A 24,763-nucleotide genomic window follows, 5' to 3' on the forward strand; every position below is an offset into this window, starting at 1 on the left:
ACATAACAGTAATGTGCAGTTTGTAGGTGTGATGCATTTTGTTATTGAGATCTGACAGTGACAATAAATGTGCTCATTGTAGGATCTAATTGTCAGTGAGTTAATGGCAGACAATTCATTAAAAAAAACAAAATCTCAAATTCATCCATTACAACGAATACGTTTTATTTGTCAAAATATTTTGAGCAACCCATCACTTAGTACAATGACAGGTAAAATGTTGCAATACCATTACACCTTCATATCTGCAGGTAATAAAGTACCATGTGTTCAAATGTAATTTAATTGGTTCAATATTAGCACACAATTAAAACAGAGCAGAATGTATAACAGCATAAACCATAAGAGAACAGACAAACCGTACAGGTACATGTCTTTAAAGACTCAAATCATAGGCTATTCAAAAAATAGAGGCCAAATCCTAACTTAAGACCAAGTGTGTAGCTCACTTTTCTTGTAAAGTGAGCTACATGCATCGATTACAATGGAAGATTTGTGCTTTAATGAGTTATGCGCTCAGATCTCAAGTCATGAGTCGGCCCTACAGAAAAGGGTCAAATTCTCATATTGCAACATTTACATTTTAAGTGCAGGCTTTTTCTAAGTGTACTCTACCATACTATAATCAAGGCTCTTACAAGTCTGTACACCTCCATATCAAGTTAGAATGGACCCAAGACATTCAGCAATTCCACGTTGGCAGTAGCTCCCGTTACCTTAGCGTCCTCAAGCTGACGTGCGCTGGGGTGGAAGTTTGGCCACCGAGGTCCCCATTGTGTTAAGTGCAGCATGGATACGGAAGTGAAGCCTCGACTCCATGCTATAACCCTTGTAGTTCATCCTGTAAACATCCAGATAAGTCTTAATAACATGTCTTCTTCATCCTAGGCAGTAAACAATGCATCTAAAGTAGTGCTGGTTTCAATAGACACTTACTTGGCATTTTCTATGGTGGTGGTAGCCTTCCCCAAGTCTCCTTGCTGCTTGTAGAGAAGACCCAGTTCATACATGCTGTATGGCACAAGGTAGAGGTCATGCTTGATCCTGTTTTCACTGTAAAAAACAAAAAGACCACCACAACAAATCAGATTGTAAGAAAGCAAACCGATCGATTACATTTGGGATGCATCTCAATAGTCTTAGAACATGGTGGCATCTCGAGACTATTGAGATTAACCCCTGGGCTGCACCCTGAGGAGCAACACTACCCACATTCCTAAATGATCAGTGAATGGCGATAATGGCCCCTTGTGAACTCTGACTGTCACTTAAGTGAACCTTTAGGCCATTAAAATGTAAACGTTTAATGGCTGCCCAGCTTCACCCCAAAAAATGGCACAATTAGACTAAATATAATGTCCTCAAGCTTGAAGTATAGAGATGCACAACTTCCTCTCGTATTATGGCTGAGCAATGCCTCCATTCTATTACTTTTTTTACACACAAGCTAACTATTAAATTATATGAATCTGTATTGTCCATGTACACCCCACACAAGAAAATGAAAACATGACTAATAAGATAGCCGTACCTGGAGATGACGTGTGTGAAGCAGAGCTGGGCCTGGTCCAGATGGCCCAGGTGTCTCAGACACAGACCCTTTAGCATCTGGACCATGCACTGGTCATCCACATGGTACTCTGATGGATCTGGGAGGGGGAAAAAAAAGAAAAACTATTATTCTGTATTAGACAGGGGCTGACGGACCAGAAATCGGCCCTGGCATTTCTACCACATCGGACCATAGATTAGACCTAGAGCATTGTGACGGTAATCTCACTTGGGTCATTCTTCAGTTGCTCCTCTGCTTTCTCGACAGTGACCAGAATGCTCTGTGTCAGTTCAGGCCTTTTGCCAACGATGGTGAAGCCGTTCCAAACATATATCATTTCCTGTTATGAGGAAAATGCATTTTAGACCTAAATAGCACATTTAAAAAAAAACATGTGAACATGTTTGCTTTGAATGAAGTAAAAATAATTAAATAATTTTTTTAAAATTAAGTGTTCACCATGGCAGGAATCAACAGCGTCACTGGGGTTACGGCACTGTACCGCAGAGCCTTCTTCGCGGCAAACTTCTCAGTTGGGATGGATTTCCCTGCAATCCGCAGCCGCAGGCTCTCCACTTGCCTATACAGACATTAAATTAGCCATAGCTACAAACCTTAACAACCCACCTTCTCATCAGTGTGACAGTGCCTTTGGTTCAGTTTATGATTCATGTAAATTACATTTATGCTGTCCTGAAAATAGAGTAATCTTTTTTGGGGGAGTGTGGACCTACTTTATTTTCAAGTTGTATAGTATCTTTGGGTGCCATACAAATAAAATGTGTCTTTATTGACAAAACATACCTGAACAACAGTTCCACATTCTCCCCGGTTTTCTTCACCTCCTCCTCTGGCATCATGCTGAGGATGGAAGCTTTCTGGAACACGTACATAGCCTGCCAAGAGAGACCAAAAGTCAACATTTCAAATGAAAAAAAAGGGGTAGACAGTACACAGACCTCCAGTTTTATAACATGGGGGAGCTGTAAAGAGCAGGGAGGAAAGACAGTAAGCGATGGTAAAAAAAAGAGGCTGGGGAAGAAAGAGGAGAGGAGAGTTAAAACTCAAATTACTGGAAGAGGGCCCTTAATCTGTGACCGGGAAGTCATTCCTAAATGTTTTAGTTAGGCTGCTAGGGCGGCAGGTAGCCTAGCGGTTAGCGTTGGGCCAGTAACCGATAGGTCGCTGGTTCGTATACCCGAGCCGACAAGGTGAAAAATCTGTCGATGTCCCCTTAAAGCACTTAATCCTAATCTGCACCAGGGGTGTCGTACCACTATGGCTGACCCTGTAAAACAACACTTTTCACTGCACCTACCCGGTGTATGTGACAAAACTACACCCAGGAAGTAAGTCCTAAATGGTTTTAGTCAGGCTGCTACAGGTGTACTATACCTGGGACCACTTGCTCTCTTTGCAGAGAAGGTCTGCATACTGGTAGGCCTCCAGCCAGTCCTGCTGGAAGGAGTAGGACCACATAAGCTCCCAGTAACACAGATGGTGGATCTGACGCCACTCCTGCTGCGCCGCTATGCACTCCAGGAACTTCTTCTGGGCCTGGGGGACGGATACACAAAACGGTGAGATATGGTTCTTGTTAGACAGAGGGCTTGATTTTATGACTTGTAGCATAGCAGACGGGGTCATATTCATTAGGGCACGCCATAGCAAAATGCTTTGCAACAGAACACAAGCGTTTCTCATTGGACAAGTTTAGGAAGTCTCTCCCAGTTTGTCGGTTTTCTTCCGTTTGGTACCTAATGAATACGACCCAGGAAAATGTATGAAGACACCATTCTTAAAAAGGGAGATTACTCACAAATTCAAAGTTACCCTTGAGCACAGCAATCCTGGCCTGGTAGAATAGAATGAGGGCCCCCTGGAGAACAACCACAGTCGATGTTAACGGGAGGGGGGGGGGGCAAGTGGGAAGACTTTGCAGGAAGGGGACTGTTCACTTACATTGGGGAACTTCTCAATGTAGGGCTCCAGAAGAAGTTCAGCCTCTACCAGGTTCCCCTCACCAGTACCTATAGAGAAGGAAAGACAAGGCATCACTCAACCCTAATGTCTGTTGTAAAGTAAAACCCATTATCTAAGGCTGTGTTTACTCAAGCAGTCCAATTCTGATCTTTCACTAATTTGTCTTTTGACCAATCAGATTGGTTCTGAAAAAGATACCACAATTGGGCTGCCTGTGTAAACGCAGCTAAATAGTCAATACAAATGGATGAAATGCTCGTCACATAAGAAACCAGCAGGAGACTGACTTTTTAAAGCACAGTGAAAGTGCGTGACTGCGAGAGTTGATGATCACAGTACTGCAGTAACAATGGAGCAGTTTAGACTTTTCACCACCAGAGGGCCTCCTTTATCCACATAAAACTCCAGTGGCCAGTGTGGCGTTTGGGGAGTAGGTCAATGTTGCGCCTGGACACAGGTCTTGGGACCTTTTTGGGTTTTCCCCAACTTACAGTTCCCAGGTTACGGTAAGGTTTCGGGGAGGGAAAGCTGATCCTAGATCTGTACCTTACCCAGTATGACGCTGATGTAGAGGTGGTACGTCAGGAGGCACATAGTGCTGAGGATGGAGCGCAGGCTGTTGCTGGCTGCCCCCTCCCTCAGCTGGGACAGACCCACTTCCTGCACAACAAGCCTCTGTCAACAACATCCACTTCATTGCATCGTCATTGGCTGAATTACGAGGCATAATGGTGAGTGAACTAAAGAAATTTATCATTTCAAACATTTACAGATTTATTATTTTCTGACATATGCAAGCACTCAGTCGTCAGGGGACAATAATTACTTTGCTTGTCTCTTGAAGGCCCGCTTCAAAAAAGACTCCCCACTGACTATCCAAGAGAAAAGGAGTATTTTGCAAGGCGGCCGGTGTGTGATGCGGCATAGTCTGTCAGTGAGAGAAGTGGTGAGACTACTCCTCGTCACCTACCCGGTCTCCAGAGAAACCCATCCACTCCAGTAGTCGGAGGACCTTGCTCGGCAAGAGAGACAAATACTGAAAGAGGAAAACCAAACGGTGAGGACAGTGACCTTTGACATTTGAGGAGCACAAAACAAAAACCTTCTGTGTCAAAGAAAAATGGCCAATAGAAGATAAACATTCATAATTCGTAATCTTACATTTGACCGCTTTAGTGACTCTTACTAATCTGCCTGTCCTACCAGCTTTGACCTCACCCATAGTGAGGAGGTGCAAACACTAAACACCAATGCGCTTACCAAGTTAAATGAACCAATGCCCATGTTCACGCCGCACCTGAAGTGAGTGTGTGTGCTCATCTGGTCAGACTGGTTCTTTGCCATGGTTGACATAACTTCACATTCCCTGGTAGAGGGGAGAAAACATACAGGTATTCTGTTCTTTTATTAGGATCCCCATTAGCTGTTGCTAATGCAGCAGCTACTCTTCCTGGGGTCAGCACCAAACATAATGCAGAACATTAATAGACAAGAACAGCTCAAGGACAGAACTACATACATTGAACTATGAACTTGAGTACAATATGTTTTTTTTTTTACATTTAAGTAATTTAGCAGACGCTCTTATCCAGAGCGACTTACAGTTAGTGCATACATTATTTTTTTCATACCCTGTGGGAATCGAACCCACAACCCTGGTGTTGCAAACGCCATGCTCTATCAACTGAGCTACATCCCTGCCGGCCCTACCCTGGACGACGCTGGGCCAATTGCGCGCCGCCCCATGAACCATGCAAGGTCCCCCAAAATACTTGACTGCCAAATGTGACCTTGCTAAAAACAATCACTGCTTGATAACATTTGATACATTTCCTTCTAGTGCATCAATTCTGTGAACACAGTCATTATTCTACTGGAAGCACAGGAGGCTGGTGAGGGGATGACAGTGGCTAATAATAATCATCATCTGGAATGGAGTGAATTGTATCAAACATATGGAAACCATGTTTGATACCATTCCAGCCATTACTATGAGCCAGTCCTCCCCAATTAAGGTGTCACCAGCCACCTGTGACTGGACTACCCAAACATAATACCCTTTTCACATTATCGAGTCAACCAGTTCATGCGTAACCAGGCCAGCTCTGTAAACTTGCTTTGGGTCAGTAGTGTAAAAAGCCCTTCAAATGTTTGTTTTATATAATAATAATAATAATAATAATAATAATAATAATAATAATAAAAACCCTGCCCACTTGTAGATCAGAAAGCTGTTGCGGATCTTGATGCCTCCTTTGATGAAGCTGATCATGCTCTCGTCCAGAAAGGTGAGTGCAGCCTTCTGCATTAGCACCTCAGCATAGCACAGCTCTGCATGCATCTCCTCTGCAGTGGGCAAGGAGCAAACCAAGAGATGCCCGTCAGTCAAAGACCAGAATAAACCCACCTACATTTAAACTAATGTGGATGTAGTATATGTACACAGTGCGTTCAGAAAGTATTCAGACCACTTCCTTTTTCCACATTTTGTTACATTGCTTTATTCTGAAATGGATTATCTACACACACCCCCATAATGACAAAGCGAAAGCAGGTTTTTAGAAATGAGCAGAAAACAGAAATACCTTTATTACATAAGTATTCAGACCCTTTGCTATGTGATTCGAAATTGAGCTCAGGTTTCCATCCTGTTTCCATTGATCATCCTTGAGATGCATCTACAACTTGGAGGCCACCTGTGGTAAATTCAATTGATTGGACATGATTTCAAAAGGAACACCTGTCTATATAAGGGCCCACAGTTGACAGCGCATGTCAGAGCAAAAACCAAGTCTTGAGGTCGAAGGAATTGTCCGTAGAGCTCCGAGACAGGATTGTATCGAGGCACAGATCTGACGAAGGGTACCAAAACATGTCTGCAGCATTGAAGGTCCCCAAGAACACAGTGGCCTCCATCATTCTTAAATGGAAGAAGTTTGGAACCACCAAGACCCTTCCTAGAGCTGGCCGCCTGGCCAAACTGAGCAATCGGGGAGAAGGGCCTTGGTCAGGTAGGTGACCAAGAACCCGATGGTCACTGACAGAGCTCTAGAGTTCCTCTGTGGAGATGGGAGAACCTTCCAGAAGGACAACCATCTCTGCAGCACTCCACCAATCAGGCCTTTATAGTAGAGTGGCCAGACGGAAGCCACTACTCAGTAAAAAAAGGCACATGACAGCCCGCTTGGAGTTTGCCAAAAGGCACCTAAAGGACTCTCAGACTATGAGAAACAAGATACTCTAGTCTGATGAAACCAAGATTGAACTCGTCGGCCTGAATGCCAAGCGTCACGTCTGGAGGAAACCTGGCACCATCCCTAAGCACACAGCCACGACAACGCAGGAGTGGCTTCGGGACAAGTCTCTGAATGTCCTTGAGTGGCCCAGCCAGAGCCCGGACTTGAACCTGATTGAACATCTCTGGAGAGACCTGAAAACAGCTGTGCAGCGACGCTCTCCAGCCAACCTGACAGAGCTTGAGGATCTGCAGAGAAGAATGGGAGAAACTCCCCAAATACAGGTGTGCCAAGCTTGTAGCGTCATACCCAAGAAGACTCGAGGCTGTAATCGCTGCCAAAGGTGCAACAAAGTACTGAATACCTATGTAAATGTGGTTTCAGTTTATTTAATAAATTAGCAAACATTTCTAAAAACCTGTTTTTGCTTTGTCATTATGGGATCTTGTGTGTAGATTGATGAGGAAACAATTTTTCTGAATACACTGTGCATATATTATCATTTTGTTTTGCTACAGCAAATAGTGTTTTATAAGCCCATGTGGGCTGGGCATCTGAAGATCCTGAAGATGAAGTATGATGACCCTAATAATAAAATTAATCAAAAGTCCATAGTCATGAAACATGTATACTTCAGTATGGATGACTCACACTACAGTGAGTTTCCATAGTCATGCATCATACTACATGTACAGATGTCCAGTTGTCGACATACTGATATCATCCTGCAAGCACCACAACAGATATGGTATGCCCATCTCACCTTCAGTTAAGTTGTCAGTTGGCTGCTTGTAAAACATCTCAGTGATGGCCTCCACCATGGTAGTCTTCCTCCGGAACCTGTGATGAGATAACGTACTGTGTTAAAGCTAGAATCCTTAGTTGCTACAGCCACCTTTGGACATAACTTAATATGTACACAGCGATTGATTTTTGAAGAATATAACTCCGATAAATGCCTCATGGGCTTAGTTTAACTGTTCATACCCCATCAGAACCAAAAATATAAGCTTGGTTTACGCCAACGTTCGTAAACAATGTAAATGTAAACAAACAGCCTCAAAACTTTAATTGTTATATCATGGCTGGTCAGTCCTTGCATCCATAGTTACATTGCTCCAGGTCCATCCTTCAGCTTTTTACCAAAACAGAGGCGGGGTGACCTCTTTGCTAATGTTTCGATTTAGGACTCTAGCTTTAAGTCCTGCCATGGCGCAACAATGTCTGAATCTGACATGTGAGATTAAGCTTCTTCAACGCATTGGCAATTGAAAATCCATAGAACTAGATGCCCTACATTCATGTCATTTCTGTGAGAGAAGCAAAACCGTACATCTGGCATGTCTGCAGAGACTCCTTCAGAGCAGTCATGGCCTTGTCAATGTCCTTGGGTTCAAAGGTCATGCCCGCCTGCATGACCAGCATGCTGCTGTAGCCCATTGCGTGGTACATACTCTGGCTCCTCCTGAGAGAACATGACAAAACCCTTCAGAAAGAGAAGAAACTCTAGAAGCAATTATTCACTATTATAGACAGACATGAGCAGTTATCTTAAAGGATGGGATGCCTCAGGTCCTCCCACACGCACTGTAAGCCTCAAGGCAAGCTATCATGATTGTGAATGGGACATACCAGGGTCTGAGGAGATCCAAGGCTTCTGAGAAGCGGTTGTTGAGGAAGAGGTCAAGGGCTTTGGCGCCATCCTGCAATGCAGTCTCTAAATCCATCTGGGATTTCCTGGGAAGGGAAAAATAGAAGTTTAAAGGGTTTTTGGAGGCCAATGGGTTTGGGTCAAATTCATTTTTGGCACACATTGGGCTAGCATGATTTATAAGGAGCTAGGGGGTCACCAAAGATTGCGTAAACTTGTCAGACCCTCCATCTGGTGCATTTTCATTAGTGGCAGACAGTGGACTTCCTAAGCAACAAGGGAACAAACTCCCAAACCACACCAAACTGTTCAAACCACTCTTGCTAGAGTTGAGAATTTAGCCATTTTAAAGCATGTTTCCTGTAATTCAACACACTCTTCCACATCTTGTGTGTTTATATGATACCAGGGGTCGAAGCACAACAGAGTTCCTAAAAAAAACTGGATTGCAGTCCACCAGTTGAGTATGTGGGCTATAGCAATCACAGCATGCAGCAGACAGTATTAAAGATCTATTTAGACAACACAATCTTAAATGTGCCTGCACCAGCTGAGATGTGTGCTGTAGGCATTAATACTGTAACTATGGTTACAAGGCTTATGGACTTCTGATAACTATTTTACATAAGAGGGAACATCTAAAGCAGTGTATAGCTTAGCCTCGTGAAGTAGGGGACTTACATCGTTTCAGGCACCAGGAGAAAGAGATCCTCTGGGTCCATCTGAAAGTCAGGGAAATCTAGTTTATCAGCTACGCAAGGAGCCATCATTTCCAATCCTTACACTAGCGCGCAATACCTGACTGAGAAGGGTACATGCAGAACTGTGCCTAGCCAAACTGCGCCTAGCCAAACTGCAAGCCCTCTGGCTGCGTTTTTAGGGGCAGCCCAATTCGGATATTTTTTTCTACTAATTGGTCTTTTGACCAATCCCATCGGAGCTTTTCACACCAGCTCTTTTTCAGAGCTGATCTGATTGGTCACAGGCCAATTAGTGAAAAAAATATAAGAAATGGGCTGCCTGTGTAAACGCAACCTCTGAGAATCAATCTAAACGCTACAGCAGTGCCTTTATTTATTTGTCTTCTTCTTTGGTATAGCAGTGCATTTGTCACAGGTGTGACTAATTTACCAATTTCACAAAGGAAATATAAGCAATGCCACCGATGTTTCAAGTCTTGAGGGAGCGTGCAATTGTCATGCTAACTGCAGGAATGTCCACCAGAGCTGTTGCCAAATAATTTAATGTTAATTTCGCAACCATTAGCTGCCTCCAACGTCATTTTAGAGAATTTTGCAGAATGTCCAACCGACCTCACAACCGCAGACCACGTGTAACCACACCAGCCCAGGACCTCCACATCTGGCTTCTTCACCAGCTGGATCGTCTGAGACCAGTCACCCAGACAGCTGATGAAACTGAGGAGTATTTCTGTCTGTAATAAAGCCCTTTTGTTGGGGAAAAAACTAATTCTCAAGTGGCACCCAAGTGGGTGGGTCCCTGCCCGGGTCCCTGCCCAGTCATGTGAAATCCATAGATTAGGGCCTAATGCATTTATTTCAATTTACTGATTTCCTTATATGAACTGTAACTCAGTAAAATCGTTTAAATTTTTGCGACCCAAAATTACGATCTGCTTCTCTGGATTGCCTTGTGGAAGTCTAACACTGTAAAATCGTATTTTGTAAATTAGCTAGCCATGTTGGCAATATAACACGCTTTCAAATGCCCACCTGACCAGATTGCGATTTAGAATTGACCTTTTTGGAATGCCTAAACAGCAGTAATTGTGTGATGGCGGGGATGCAAGGCTGTGTTCCAAACAAAACAACTACAAGTATTCTTGCTCTAGTAGTTCCTCAACAGCACAGCTAGGAGAGTCCTATTGGTATGAAAATGAACAACTGAAAAACTTGCTATTTAGAGCATTTCCCAAAAATACATGTCTTTTTTGGGGGCTTCGAAGATAATAACAATTGTAGGCTATAATAAATGTGCATTGTCATGCAGTGACAGAATGATAATTGAGATAATCCAAATAATTAATGATTACCTAGTTGGGCTAACTTTTTTAACTTCATGCCGTAGGCCCACATCATCATCCTCTGCCTTCATCCGTACTTGTCACCTACCTGCCTCTGGTATAATGCATTTTCACCTTTCACTCTATCAGTCTTGTTCGTCCATCTTCCTGAATTAATATGAGATATTCTAACAGATCAATCGTGCTTGCTAAACGTCATTAAATATTGCTAAGTTATTTAGCTATAGTGTGGATGTAGGGCTGTTTTTTCTATATAATGAGCACCCAGATGCTGCGTAGGCAACAATAATATCAGACAGAGAGACAAGCTGGCCTGGTGAAAAAGTTTCGCGGGCCGCCTCGGTGTTGGCTACTATATTGCAATATAAATCTTCTCGGAGCAGTCTTGTTGATACAACATTTTGTAATATTCGCATAATGTGTCCCTTCCTTGGCGAATAATGCAGACAGGCAAATACAAAAATTAGCTTATAAGGAACATCTCTGAATGCAGAGCAACAATTTTGGTGGGAAGCGCACAAGACAATGATGCTGTCATTGTACACGGTATGCGCCGTTCCGCAAGGGTGACTTCATGTAGCAGGTTGTCTGCAACCTTTTTCATATGCGTGACAATTTACAATGTATCCTACAATTTCTAAAGATCTGCGTGCCAGTTATGATTTTCATATAAGCATTGTAGGCTACTCAACTGTGCCCAGAAAATGTCTGACTTCCCACAAACTGAATAGCTTAATTCTAGCTGGCTACTGGACAGAGACGCTGTCCATTCAGCCACAACCCACGGAGCTCCACCGTGCCTACCTGTACCGAGGCGCTGTCCATTCAGCGGTGCTGAATCATGGGCACGGCCTTTATGTGTAGATTTTTCTTCATTCCTTGGACGAGTTTGTTTGTCTTTATGCATCCTTGTCAATTGTAGGCCTAAGTAATTCATTTGATGTATGCCTTTTATTTCAATTCATGTGTAGGATTTATCTGGCATAGTTTGCATTCGCAGTCAGATGTTTTATGCTCTGGTTCCTTTCACATTGATGTGAGTATTTGAAGTCGGCATTGATAGCGTGTATAATGCATCTATTTCATGTTGCACTGTATGAATTGTTCCATAAGTAGGCTAAATTAGTCAATGTAGCTTATGTATGATGAGGTTGAGTAGGATATTGTACACGCCATTCCACAGACCTTTAAACCTAATATAAACATAATATTGGGGTGATAATGTCTGGGGGACATTTGTGTTTGTTTTTGCTGTTTCTCCAAAATAGCATTTTAGAGTTTCAATGAGATTCAACTGGTGAGTGTATTTCTACACACTTCACTTTGCCATACCCTAGGTTAAGGGGTGCACTTTTACCACCCTGTGAAATTCATCATAACTTATTTCATCTGTAGCCTATAAACTGCATGGTTTACCGAGTGTTAGTGGGAGGACAACACACCATATCATCCCCTGACTCCACGTTTACTTGGATATGGTGGTTATTATATCAATATTTGCGCATAAAGGCGTTTCCAATGCCATTTCTCGCATAATGAATTTTATGACACAAAAAGATCCCACCATGTCCAACGAACAAATTAGGCCTATCTGTCTGCATTTATAAAATTGTACCGACACTTCCTATTTTCATCACAGCTGTCTTTTAACCAAAAAAATTATAAGGTAGCCTATGACTTTACTAGCATAAAAACTGGGGATGGAAACGTGGTTAGTAAGGTAGCCCACTTAATTGTTACGCAGAAATGATTTGATATTGAGATTAAAACGGCTGCATTAGACCTTTAAGAACAACAAAGCAATGTAGCTATTAGGACCAAATTACCCTTTCCAACTCTAAAGTAATGGGTGTGATGCTATACAAAAATAATATTTAATGCTTCTATAGAAAGTAGGATTAGGTTTAACATTTTAGATGAGTTTTTATGGTCAATCCCATGATAGCAGATTATTTTTGTGAAAATACACAAAATACCTAAACAAATAATATCATGACATTTTATCCATAGAAGGGTCCTTTGGACGAAGGATTGTTGACATGTATTTGAAGGACTGACCATCAATGATATCAAAATCCCAGATTTCCCCTTTAAATAAATGTAGTAGGCCTATTGAACGTTCAAATAAAAAATAAGTAAAAAGGCTAAAAGCGTCTCTACCTTTTGGATGTTCCTATTCTTCACGTGAGCCATGTTTGACACCTTTATAAAATAGCCTACTGAATTATGCCCGGTGGGGTTTCGTAATCAAGGACACACCCACCTAAGTCACAAGGCAAAACTCAGCCCCATAATTAGCCTATGCTAATGAGATGCTTCTACTGTTTGGCGTGTTTTGCCCCGGCTGAAAGTTGATTGCATTCAATTTGGAACCTGGCTGCTTCCCGGGGCTGAGCCCGGTACCCCATTCTGTCCAACCGCTAAATCGGCGCAAAACAAAAGTGACGTAATTAAGCACGTGTAGAAATGATTAGGATTCTGTGTTTTTCCATGCAAAAGGTCCTCTGTAGCTCAATTGGTAGAGCATGACGCTTGTAACGCCAGGGTAGCGGGTTCGATCCCCGGGACCACCCATACGTAAGAATGTATGCGCACATGACTGTAAGTCGCTTTGGATAAAAGCGTCTGCTAAATGGCATATTATTATATTATAAAAGCGATTGCTTTTGATAAAAACGCTTTATCTGCCTTCCCAATGAAAACTAGTTATGGAAATATATGTTGTATGTTTCTAGACAATGCACCATGTTGCCTTGTTGACAAAATGACCAAGCGGCGCAGATTACTGTTCGATTTGAGATGGGCGCTCCTCCCTCCCCACTTTCACTGGATGACGTAAGGGGTTTTTGACTGGGCCACGGTAAAATAACTCCCACAATCTGTAGTTTACCTGGTATTTTCCTATCTCGAGACACTACATTTCCCAGCGTTCCCTGGGTATGTTTACGTCATTTAGATGAAAAAATGGCGGCGGGCAGCAGCTCAAACGTGAACGAAAATATTCCCGTTTTTTGAATATAAAGACATAAACACCAAACCATTCCACGTTGGCTCATTCAGAACCGCATGGCTTGAGAAATTGAAACGAATTGACTATTCCTACGAGGAAAAATACGAAGAGACTCAAGATGCCGACTTTGCAAAGGAGATGGGAATCGCACCAGAAACGTTGGATGAACTGAAAGCTATCTGCAGGTTTGTACAGTAAGGGTTAGTTATACATGTATTTGGGACACTAGTTAGCTGGATAGCCATTGTGTCAGTCTAGTTGACAAGCAGTAACTTCTCAATATGCTAGTTATCGTTTGTCAATAATAAGATGTTTGGTGATGAACTTCAGAGTCTGTAGTAGTGGACTAGGGATATAATTTAGGGGGGCAGGAAGGATCTTCCCTTTGTTTTTGTTTTGTGACCCATTTTAGAATCTTGGTCAAAACTAATTGTATCAGAGATGTTTTTATAAAGTAGAGGTTCAGACTTTTTTGCGTCAAATTACCTATATTTTTTCCGTAATCTTCACATGGTCGATTTTTTTCCAGCATTGACAATCTTCGCTGTCAACCTGAAGAGGAGCCCCTTGACACCAACGTTGTGCCACCTGACCCCACTCTGCAAACACTAATGTCAAACATTACAACATTTTACTGTCATTTTACTATTCAAATTACATCCTAGACCATTTAGACATAATGCACCAATTCCATGTTCTGCAGATAGATACTCAATCACTGCATTAAAAAAGTGTTGCCTTGTTCGTGTTCTGACAGACAGAGAAAGAAGAAGCAGGATTACAAAGACACCCTGAGGATCGATAAGATAAGCAGAGTTGACCACTACCAAGATGAACTGGTGAGTTATACCCCGTGAAAGTAACCACCCCTTCCGCTTACTGTCGTGGGCTTAATCGATTATATAATTGTAGTAATTTAAGATATATAAACTTATATTCGTGTTTGAGGATGAATTTACTTCACCGGGTGTTTGCGTCTGGAGACCAGTGCGTAAATTTTGTCCATTGAATACCATTCAGCCTACAAAAAGTTCAAAAACTTCCAAGGCTACTTCTTGGAAAACCGCCCGCGTCACTTGCGTAAAAGAGTATAACCTGTTGATGTGACCTTTGACTTAGTAGCGTGACTGACACCCAACAGTCTACACACCCAGACCCTTAGGTCATATTCTTCAGTTTGGTGCCTAATGAACATGACCCACAAGAGCTAAAAGATGGGCTGTTTTAGGACATTTGATTGACTTGTGTGTGTGTGTGTTTTTGTTTGATCTTCTAGGAGAGCCTAGCAGTGGGTAAAAGGCCTGAGGACCTTGTTGACTTGGTGCCAGAAGGGAGATCATTTTGAGCATCAACGTTCTCTACCCAGCCATATTTGAGAGAGTACGTGCCGTTTCACTTCTTGCGATGCAAGTCTCTGTTGGAATTTTCAACTTTTGGTGATTCTCACAATCTCCATCATTAGACACAACAATATTGCCTATTAATATAATTTATACCCATGGCATTGTTGAATACTTGTTTCAGTTTGGCTTGAAAGGCATTCTAGGCGTGCATTATTTCCCTATAACGACGTTATATCAGCAAGTAGAATGTTTTTGTATCCATTGTGTGGCCCTCTCTGCTCTCTTCCAGTTTAAGTATGTGAGGGCCCCACATGACCTTTCAGATGCTGGGCTCCCATAGGCTGGTGGACCTGAGGATGCTATCTGCTGTATCAGCACCTGCAGTGGTCTTCGGAGAGTTCAGCAACACGCCCGACATGGCACGGACTTCATCAGCAAGGTGACACGCGCACACACAAAGAGATACTACGCTCAAACCATACTATTGTGATGGTAGGTGGGTGCTTATATTTTCCTGTTTCACACATGTGCAAGTGTGTATTATATGCATATGTGTGAAATGGAAATGTTTTTTGCATATCCCAACTCCCCCTGAGACACCCCTCGGAAAGTGGGGTCATGCTGGGGTCATGCGGCGACCTGGAGCAATTAGGTTTAAGTGCCTTGCTCAAGGGCACATCAACAGATTTTTCACATTGTGGCTCGAGGATTCGAACTAGCGACCTTTTGGTTACTGGCCCAACGCTCTAAAGGCTAGGCTACCGTCGGAATGTAAATCTACAGTCAGTGACAGTTTGTCTTAAATAGTCGAGCCCTTACATCACGGGCAGTGCACAACAAACTAATAAATCCAATTGTTAGATGCTACCACCCCTACTTCCAAATCAAAACCAAACATTTAGTAGATGCCAGTAGATTTCTTGTGACTGCTCGGTGATGTAAAGGACAACTTTTCAAGAAGAACTGTCTACTGACTATGGATATACAGTACATTCCGACGTGGAACACGTGCTGCTTCACAGGTACAGTCATTGATTGTGAGTCTTGAACACATTTGCTGTGGCATACGATTAGACCACATCTTATTCATACATTAGATAATAAGGAGGTGTACATTTGGGCTACTCAGCCACATACTCAGACACCCTCATAGAGAAAGTGTAGCCGTACGAATAGGACTTGATCATCATGTTGGTGTTGGGTGAACCTTTTCACTGTCTGTTTCAGGATCACTTCAAATCCGCCTTCTTCTACTTTGAAGGGGTCTTCTACAATGACATGCGTCACCCTGAGTGCCAGGACATGAGCGAGTAAGTGTCTTTCTTGCTCTCTCTTTCTCGCTTTTGCTTTCTCTGACATCTATCTGTCATCTCCATCATCCCCTCTCGCTACATCTACTGGACTGACTGAACTATCATCCCCTCTGGTATCTACTGGACTGACTGAACCATCATCCCCTCTGGTATCTACTGGACTGACTGAACCATCATCCCCTCTGGTATCTACTGGACTGACTGAACACTTCAGACTGGGCTAACTTGAACTCTCACCTTAGCTGATCCTGCTGACTCTACCGTAGACTGCCATTGAATTAAAATTGAGAGAGAACATCCGTGGAAATGGGCCCGTAGAGAAGCCAGGGGGTAACCTGAAAAAGACAAAACAGGCTTGTTATATTGCAGAGACAATACTGTGAGAGAGTGAGAGGTAGGGGGCAGATCCGCATATTAGGTTACATCAGGACTATACTTTTTTCAGCCATATAACTTTATATTGGACTGAGATGAGAATTTGGGGAGGTATTAGGTGAAGAACATTGCATTCGTTTGCCTATCTATGACCCAGACACAACTCTCTTGCTGGTTAACCTTCGGATGTGACAGCAGAATAAACAGAGATGTGTTAGATTATATTGGGCCACAATCCAATTCATTAATATGCCAAACCAGGCCACTACAAGACCCACTGGAAATTAGAAAAGTATTTCTGCGTGCTCCCCTCTCATCCACTTAGCATTCGATTGATGATGAACTGGAAACAACCTTTAAGCCAGAGTATAATCAAAACTATTTTCTCAGACAGGGCTAGTAAGAAAGCATACTGAACAAAAAAATACTAAACTACAGCATATAAAGTGTTGGGCTTCCCATGTTTCATGAGTGAAATAAAAAGATCCCAGAAATATTTCCTATACACACACAAAAGCTTATTTCTGCTCTAAAATGTTGTGCACGCACATTTGTTTACATCCCTGTTAGTGAGCATTTCTCCTTTGCCAAGATAATCCAATTGTTAGTTCTAAAATAAACAGAGTAAAACTCCGCAAGACTAGGAAAAGCTCAAACCAAGTTTATTCACCCAATGGGTGAAACCAGCTGAAAAAAGGCGTTTACAGTACCAGTCAAAGGTTTGGACACACCTTCTCATTCAAAAGGTTTTCTACATTGTAGAATAAAAGTGAAGAACATCAAAACTATGAAATAACACATATGGAATCATGTAGTAACCAAAAAAGGTGTTAAACATATCAAAACATATTTTATATTTGAAATTCTTCAAAGTAGCCATCCTTTGCCCCTTGATGACCAGCTTTGCACACTCTTGGCATTCTCTCAGCCTTTAGCTTCATGAGGTTGTAGTCACCTGGATGCATTTAATTTAACAGGTGTGCCTTGTTAAAAGTTAATTAGTGGAATTTCTTTCCTTCTTAATGCGTTCGGGCCAATCAGTTGTGTTGTGACAAGGTAGGGGGAGTATACAGAAGATAGCCCTATTTGGTAAGCCAAGTCCATATTATGGCAAGAACAGCTCAAATAAGCAAAGGGAAACGACAGTCCATCATTGCTTTAAGACATGAAGGTCAGTCAATACAGAAAATGTTCAAGAACTTTGAACGTTTCTTCAGGTGCAGTTGCAAAAACCATCAAGCGCTTATGATGAAACTGGCTCTCATGAGGGACCGCCTACAGGAATGGAAGACCCAGTAACCTCTGCTGCAGAGGATAAGTTTGTTAGATTAACCTGCACCTCAGAAATTGCAGCCCCAAATAAATGCTTCAGAGTTCAAGTAACAGACACATCTCACCATCAACTGTTCAGAGGGGACTGTGAATCAGGCCTTCATGGTTGGATTGCTGCAAAGGCACCACTACTAAAGGACACCAATAAGAAGAAGAGACTTGCTTGTGGTCCAAAACACGAGCAATGGACATTAGACTAGTGGCAAATCTTCGCTTTGGTCTGATGAGTCCAAATGTACAATTTTTGGTTTCCAACCGCTGTGTCTTTGTGAGGGCTTTGAGTAGGTGGCGGATGATCTCTTCGCGTGTGTGGTTCCCACCGTGAGCATGGAGGAGGAGGTGTGATGGTGTGGGGGTGCTTTGCTGGTGACACTGTCAGTGGTTTATTTCCAAAATTCAAGGCACTACTTAACCAGCATGGCTACCACAGCATTCTACAGTGATACGCCGCATCCCATCTGGTTTTGCGCTTGGTGGGACTGTCATTTGTGTTTTCAACAGGACAATAACCCATACACCTCCCAGGCTGTGTAAGGGCTAGTTGACCAAGAAGGAGAGTGATGAGTGCTGCATCTCAGATGTGACTGGCCTCCCATAATCACCCACGACCTCCAACCCAAGTGAGATGGTTTAGGATGAATTGGACTGCAGAGTGAAGGAAAGAAGCAGCCAACAAGTGCTCAGAATATGTGGGAACTCCTTCAGGGCTGTTGGAAACGCATTCCAGGTGAGGCTGGTTGAGAGGGAGTGCCAAAGAGTGTGCAAAGCTGACATCAAGGCAAAGGGTGGCTACTTTTGAAGAATTTCAAAATAAAATATGTTTTTGATATGTTTAACACCTTTTTGGTTACTACATGATTCCATATGTAGTTATTTCATAGTTTTGATGTCTTCACTTTTATTCTACAATGCATAGAAAATAGTAAAAAAAAAAGAAAAAACCCTTGAATTAGTAGGATGTGAATGTGTCCAAACTTTTGACTGGTAGTTAGTATATTTATACCCTCTTTCTAATGAGACCCCTCCTTGCACATCTGGACAGCCAATACATCTCTCTGTTGCTAGGCAGGAACTCGAGTGGCAACTGTTCCTTCTCCTCACTTCGTCTCTGACTGACCTTGCCGGCCACTTGCATTCCTCCTCTGCCTCCTAGCTCACGGCTGCTCCTACCTTATCAGTGACTGGCTCAAGACTGTTTCCCTTCTCTCTCCTCCATAGGATACATGAGATTTAACAATAGCTTATGTTCTGACAGAATGTATAAACTTTCTGCCCTCCTTTCTCACTCAGTAACTTTCTGCCACTTACACCTAGTTCTTATCCACCCCTCCATTGTTCTAATATGTGTGTTAACATGAATAAGGATATTTCCAAGTTAGAACCCAACACCATCCACCTGACAGGTGTGGCATATCAGAAGCTGATTAAACAGCATGATCATTACACAGGTGCACCTTGTGCTGGGGACAATAAAAGGCCACTCTAAAATGTACAGGATTTTTGTCACACAGCACAATGCCACATGAGCGTTTTGAGGGAGTGTGCAGATTGGCTGCTAACTGCAGGAATGTCCACTGCCAGAGCTGTTAGCCGAGGAATTGAATGTTAATTTCTCTGCCATAAGCCACCTCCAACGTTGTTTTAGAGAATTTGGCAGTATGTCCAACCGGCCTCCCCACAACACACGCAGACCACGTTAACCACACCAGCCAGGACCTCCACATCTGAAGCTCTCGGCCTGCGGGATCGTCTGAAACCAGTTCCAGGACAGCTGATGAAACTGTAAGGGTTTTCAACGAGGATCTCTGCACAAACTGTCAGAAACCGTCTCCCAGGGAAGCTCATCTGCGTGCTCGTCCATCCTCACACAGGATCTTGGCCTGACTGCAGTACGGAGTCGTAACCCAGTTCCAGTAGGCGGATGCTCGATGTGGCACTGGCGCACAGCTGGAGAAGAATCCTGGTTTCAACTGTATATCGGGCAGATGGCAGACAGCATGTGTATGGTGTCGTGTGTGGAGCAAGCAGTTTGCTGATGTCAGCGTTGTGAACAGAGTGCCCCATGGTGCAGTGGGGTTATGGTAGGAACAGTTATAAGCTATGGACAATGAACACAATTTCATTTTATCGATGGGACTTTGAATGCACTGTGAGATACCGGGATGAGATCCTCCAGGGCCATTGTCGTGCCATTAATCCGCCGCCATTACCTCATGTTTCCAGCATGATAATGCTGCGCCCCCCCATGTGGATCTGTACACAATTCCTGGAAGCTGAAAATCTCCCAGGTTCTTCCATGGGTACATACTCACAAGCCATATCACCCGGTGAGCATGTGTGGGATGCTCTGGATCGGCAGATATGACCGCGTGTTTCCAGTTCCCGCCAATATCCAGCAACTTCGCACAACTTGCCACAGAGTGGGACAACATTCCACAGGCCAGAATCAGCAGGCTGATCAACTCTGTGTACGGGAAGGAGATGTTTGTTGTATCTGTGACCAACAAATGCATATCTGTATTCCCCAGTCATGTGAAATCCATAGTTTAGGGCCTGAGTTATTTATGTCAATATGAACTGTAACTCAGTAAAAATCTTTAAAATTGTTGCATGTTGCGCGTTTATTTTTGTTCAAGTATAAATTAAGATTAATTTCCAAAGCGTGTTTTCTGGGTGTTGGAAGTTCATTTCTCTTCCTCTCTACTTTCTACTGTACTTTTCAAATTGGACAATAAAGTTGCATTGTATTTATGTTCCAGGACCACCATTGATTGGGCAAAGACTAGAAACTTCCCCCACGTTCCACAAGGCCAAGATGGAGGACACCCAGGTTCTCACGACCTGAAGGTGAAGGTGGGCTAGCCCCTACCTCTTCTGTCACCAGGAAGGCTGCGACACGCGTTGTCTCATCACCGACATCCAGGTCAGGGTCATGTTTTGTCATTCCTTATGTGTGATCATATTGATACCTGGATGTTGAGCTTTGACTTGGGTGTTGTTTCCCCCCTACAGTGATCTTCAAAGTATTGGGATAGCTAACGTTTGTTGTTTTGTCTCTGTACTCCGGCACTTTGGATTAGGAAATGATACAGCTATGAGGTTGAAGTGGAGACTGTCAGCTTTAATTTGAGGGTATTTTTATCCATATCGGGTGAACGTTAGAAATTACAGCACTTTTGTACACTAGTCCCCCATTTTAGGGGACCAAAAGTAGTGCGAGCAAATTCACGTAAAGTGGTAAAATGTTTAGTATTTGGTCCCATATTAGTGCGCAGGCAATGACCACATCAAGCTTGTGACTCTACACATTTGTTGGATGCATTTGCTGTTTGTTTTGGTTGTTTCAGATTAATGTTGTACCAAATAGAAATTATATGGTAATAATGTGTTGTGTCGGATTTTGGAGTCACTTTTATTGTAAATAATGGAGAGCTAGCATCAACATTAATGTAGAAACATATTATAAAATATATTTACAATAAAAGTGGCTCCAAAATGACACACGCATTATGTACCATTAATTTCTATTAGAAAAAGAAGCAATCTGAAGCATAACAAAACAAACACTTAACAATGTAAGAAAGAATAGTGGGCTATTTGCTGTCAAAAGAAGTGATTGATGTGCTTTGCTGTATCCTTTTGGTTGACCTCTGCTTACTGACATCCTCCGGATGGGCACTATATTTATTGTCATTAGGTAATAGCTTGATAGTGACCTATTTCTTCCAGAAGTAAAAAAATGTGTTTGGACTTGTTGATCTCTTAGTGACATCCTCTCCAGGTGATGTAGTAGTGAACTTGTTGAACTTAAAGAGGTGGAGTGCGGGGTTGGTGTCAGGTTACAAGTGAGGGGGGTGTTTACAAGAAAGCAGCTACAGGGTCTGCAAGCTCGGGACTTAATAAATCACCTCTCCTCCTCTCTAGGTGTCTAACAGATAACGCCTGTAATGCATTCAATAATGTGTGACCCTAGGTTCACAACATCAATGGCTTGGAGGTACCCCCAATGTACCCACCTTTAAAAAAGATAATTGTATATACTCTTATAATAATAATAATAATAGTAATAATAACTCTTTAACGATGTACCCTTTACTAATGGCTGAAACAGATAATTTTACCCCCTTAATAACCTTTCACTGCATGATGGGGCCTAAATCAGGGTCACACAAGAGAGGTTCTTGTAGTCTTAACAAGACACCAGTACCTATATCCAGATATAGAGTTTACATTTATTCAATTTTGAGTTTGCGTTCCCAAAATGACACTTTGTCTCTGAATGGCCTTGAGTGGCAAGCCCAGCTAGAGACCGGACTTGAACCGTGAACCATCTGGAAAGACCTGAAAATAGCTGTGCAGCGGCGCTCCCATCCAGCCTGACAGAGCTAGAGAGGGATCTGCAGAGATAAATGGGAGAAACTCCCCAAATACAAGGTGTTCCAAGCATGGCGTCACACCCAAGAAGGCTCAGGTGTAGTGTCGATGCCAAAGGTGTGTGTGGTGTTTGAAGCTTCAACAAAGTACTGAGTAAAGAGGGTCTGAATATTATGTAAATGTGATATTTCAGTAGTTAAAAAAAAAAAAAAAAATATATACATATATATATGTTGCAAACATTTCTAAAAACCTGTTTGTCATTATGGGGTATTGTATTGTAGATTGAGGGGGAAAAAACAATTTAAGGCTGTAAGCACGTAACAAAATATGGAAAAAGTCAAGAGGTCTGAAATACTTTCCGAATGCACTGAATGTACAAAGTGTTAATACGCTCAAATTAAAGGCGACAGTCTACACTTTACTTTTGGAACTTACCGCTGTATCTATATGAGGAATCAATGTGTGCTTCAGAAATCAGGTCACGCTCTCATATCAGTGCTGTGTGTCAATAGTCATTACTGTGAAGAAGGCTAGATTTCTGATAAGGCAGCAGGCCAGGGGAAAGTGCTGCCCTTTCTGAATGGAATAGGATCAATTCACTTCTTTGATCAATTCACTCACATGATAAAAAGAGCCTAGAGGCTTTCAAAATGTCATCGTTCTGAGACTGATTTGATTTGTTTTAAGTATTTTTAGCATTCTTCTGACTGGTTTTCTTTGCTGCAGCACTGTAATTGCATGAAGGCAGGTTTTTTTTTTTTTTTTTGTGGCATAAGGCGGTGTGATGTTTCCGGACTCTGCCTCAGTGCTGCCAGTGGAAACCAGTTCCCCAAACTGTGCTGGTTCAGATATCCCATCACTTTGTCCTTTTTCAGCGCGGTTTATTTATTTAGCCTTTATTTTTGACAGGGAGTCAATGCTGAGACCAAGGTCTCTACCAGATATGAGCCCTGTTTAACACAACAATAACACATATCAAAATACAGTATACACAAATTATGATGAGTGTTTTTGCTTTTTTATGTATTGTTTAGTAGTTTAGAGGCACATTCTTCCAGAAAAATGATCTCCAGGCCGTCCATATGCGCCAGTGTTTCCAAATCGGTGCACGGTTTTGGTTTTTTGCCCTAAGAACTACACAGCTGATTCAAATAATCAACTTCAATTATCAAGCTTTGATAATTTGAATCAGCTGTGTAGTTAATTAGCGTAAAAACCCAAAATGTGCACCGAGAATTTGAAGCTGTTTGCCCTAGGCCTCCAGCCACAGGTCAAGGCTCATTCCAAGAGGACAGTGTCTACGGGTTTCGCTCTCCTCCCATGTGCTCGATTGATTAATAATAATAATAATATGCCATTTTGTAGGCGGCTTTTATCCTAAGCGACTTACAGTCATGCGTGCATACATTTTCTTTGTGTATGGGTGGTCCCAGGAGTTGAACCCACTACCTTGGCGTTACAAAGCGCCGTGCTCTACCAGCTGAGCTACAGAGGACCACATTAATTAAGGTTAATTAAGGTTAGTAATTTAGTGAACTCCCTCACCTGGTTGTCTGGAGTCTTAACTGAAAGGAAAAACAAACACCCAGCATACCGTAGGCCCTCCATGGGATGGGGGGCACCAAGATTCTTCCCGTTTGTAAAGTGCATTGGAGATCATTCCACACGACCTTGAGGTGAAAGGTTCCAGCAACTATGGTGGATACGTAACAGGGCTAGTTCAGTACAGTTTTTGGCTCATTAGTGTGGACATGGTATGTGCGTTTTTTTATTTTTTCCCCTGCCCAATGTTTTCCTTAGACTGGCCCATAAGGATGACTGCTGGATAAGAAACTGTACCCCTCCTTACCCACAAGCACAGGGTCATGACCAGAAAGTGCGCCGTGTGTAAGCGTCTCCGGCAGGTGTGTAGAGACAAAATTCCCCACAATAAATAATAATCATTACTTGGGTTATGAGTTTTCCCTGTTTACATGACCTGGCCAAAAAAACATATCTCTAGTAATTGACTGTACATTAGTTTTAAAAATGATGAGTTAAAGAATTGTCTGGTACGGAGAAGTTGTCAGTGTACTAACTGGCCTTTTTTTGGTTTTCGTTCCAGATGGTTAACCACAAACCAGATCCATTTGCCCCAAGTAAACCGTGCTCTCTCTCTCTGCCTGTGGCCGGTGCTTCAGTCTGCTGCGCACTATGACAAAAGGAAGCAAACTAGGACGGTTCGCGCCACTACCTTATGCGGACCCTGGTGCCTTCCCAGCAACTGAGACTAGGTGCCCACATTCTATAACCTTTCTCCCATCTACTGCATGGGCAGTATTGGCACATAGGAGGAGGTTTTCTATTTTTTCTAGTTGGAATTAAAGCACTTTACCTACTGTTTTTCTACTTTTTCATCTTGGATTAGGATTCACGGTCACATGGAAATGTTCTGGTTAATAAAGCATTTTTGGGGGGGTACATTTGCAGTGATATTTTTTCTGTAGTCGTCTAGAATTGTAAAGCTCCTTATTTAGAGAGCGTTAGTTTAGGATTGATGAACCTTCA

General features: G+C 42.6%; 2 protein-coding genes and 1 long non-coding RNA gene across 4 annotated transcripts; 2 read left to right on the forward strand and 1 right to left on the reverse strand.

Annotated features, from left to right (window-relative positions):
* Positions 1-164: 164 nt before the first annotated feature.
* On the reverse strand, positions 165-12,733 carry LOC121580798 (tetratricopeptide repeat protein 39B). 2 transcript variants are annotated; one of them, XM_041895850.2, is made up of 18 exons: positions 12,627-12,733; positions 9,104-9,144; positions 8,404-8,508; positions 8,105-8,236; positions 7,535-7,611; positions 5,752-5,881; positions 4,796-4,901; positions 4,506-4,571; positions 4,087-4,195; positions 3,515-3,582; positions 3,372-3,431; positions 2,948-3,109; positions 2,357-2,448; positions 2,012-2,132; positions 1,781-1,892; positions 1,532-1,649; positions 937-1,053; positions 165-841 (listed from the first exon to the last, which is right to left on the reverse strand). In XM_041895850.2, the coding sequence occupies exons 1-18, from the start codon at positions 12,657-12,659 to the stop codon at positions 727-729; spliced, it is 1,764 nt and encodes a 587-aa protein (XP_041751784.2). In that variant the 5' UTR covers positions 12,660-12,733; the 3' UTR covers positions 165-726. The 2 variants fall into 2 exon arrangements, with proteins under 2 accessions (XP_041751784.2, XP_041751776.2); XM_041895842.2 differs by lacking the exon at positions 12,627-12,733 and having other exon boundaries at positions 9,104-9,290.
* Positions 12,734-13,480: 747 nt separating this feature from the next.
* LOC123483985 (snRNA-activating protein complex subunit 3-like) lies at positions 13,481-14,821 on the forward strand. Its single transcript, XM_045213937.1, has 4 exons — positions 13,481-13,661; positions 14,006-14,089; positions 14,234-14,315; positions 14,753-14,821. Exons 1-4 carry the CDS (start codon positions 13,615-13,617, stop codon positions 14,819-14,821), a joined length of 282 nt encoding a protein of 93 aa, XP_045069872.1. The 5' UTR covers positions 13,481-13,614.
* A 420-nt stretch (positions 14,822-15,241) lies between these two features.
* LOC123483989 lies at positions 15,242-20,626 on the forward strand. The gene is made up of 3 exons (XR_006658370.1): positions 15,242-15,258; positions 16,047-16,129; positions 20,599-20,626. It is a non-coding gene; the product is annotated as an uncharacterized LOC123483989 (long non-coding RNA).
* Positions 20,627-24,763: the final 4,137 nt, after the last annotated feature.

The sequence above is a fragment of the Coregonus clupeaformis genome, unplaced genomic scaffold, assembly GCF_020615455.1.
Source record: "Coregonus clupeaformis isolate EN_2021a unplaced genomic scaffold, ASM2061545v1 scaf0175, whole genome shotgun sequence".
Taxonomy (NCBI): Eukaryota; Metazoa; Chordata; class Actinopteri; order Salmoniformes; family Salmonidae; genus Coregonus; species Coregonus clupeaformis.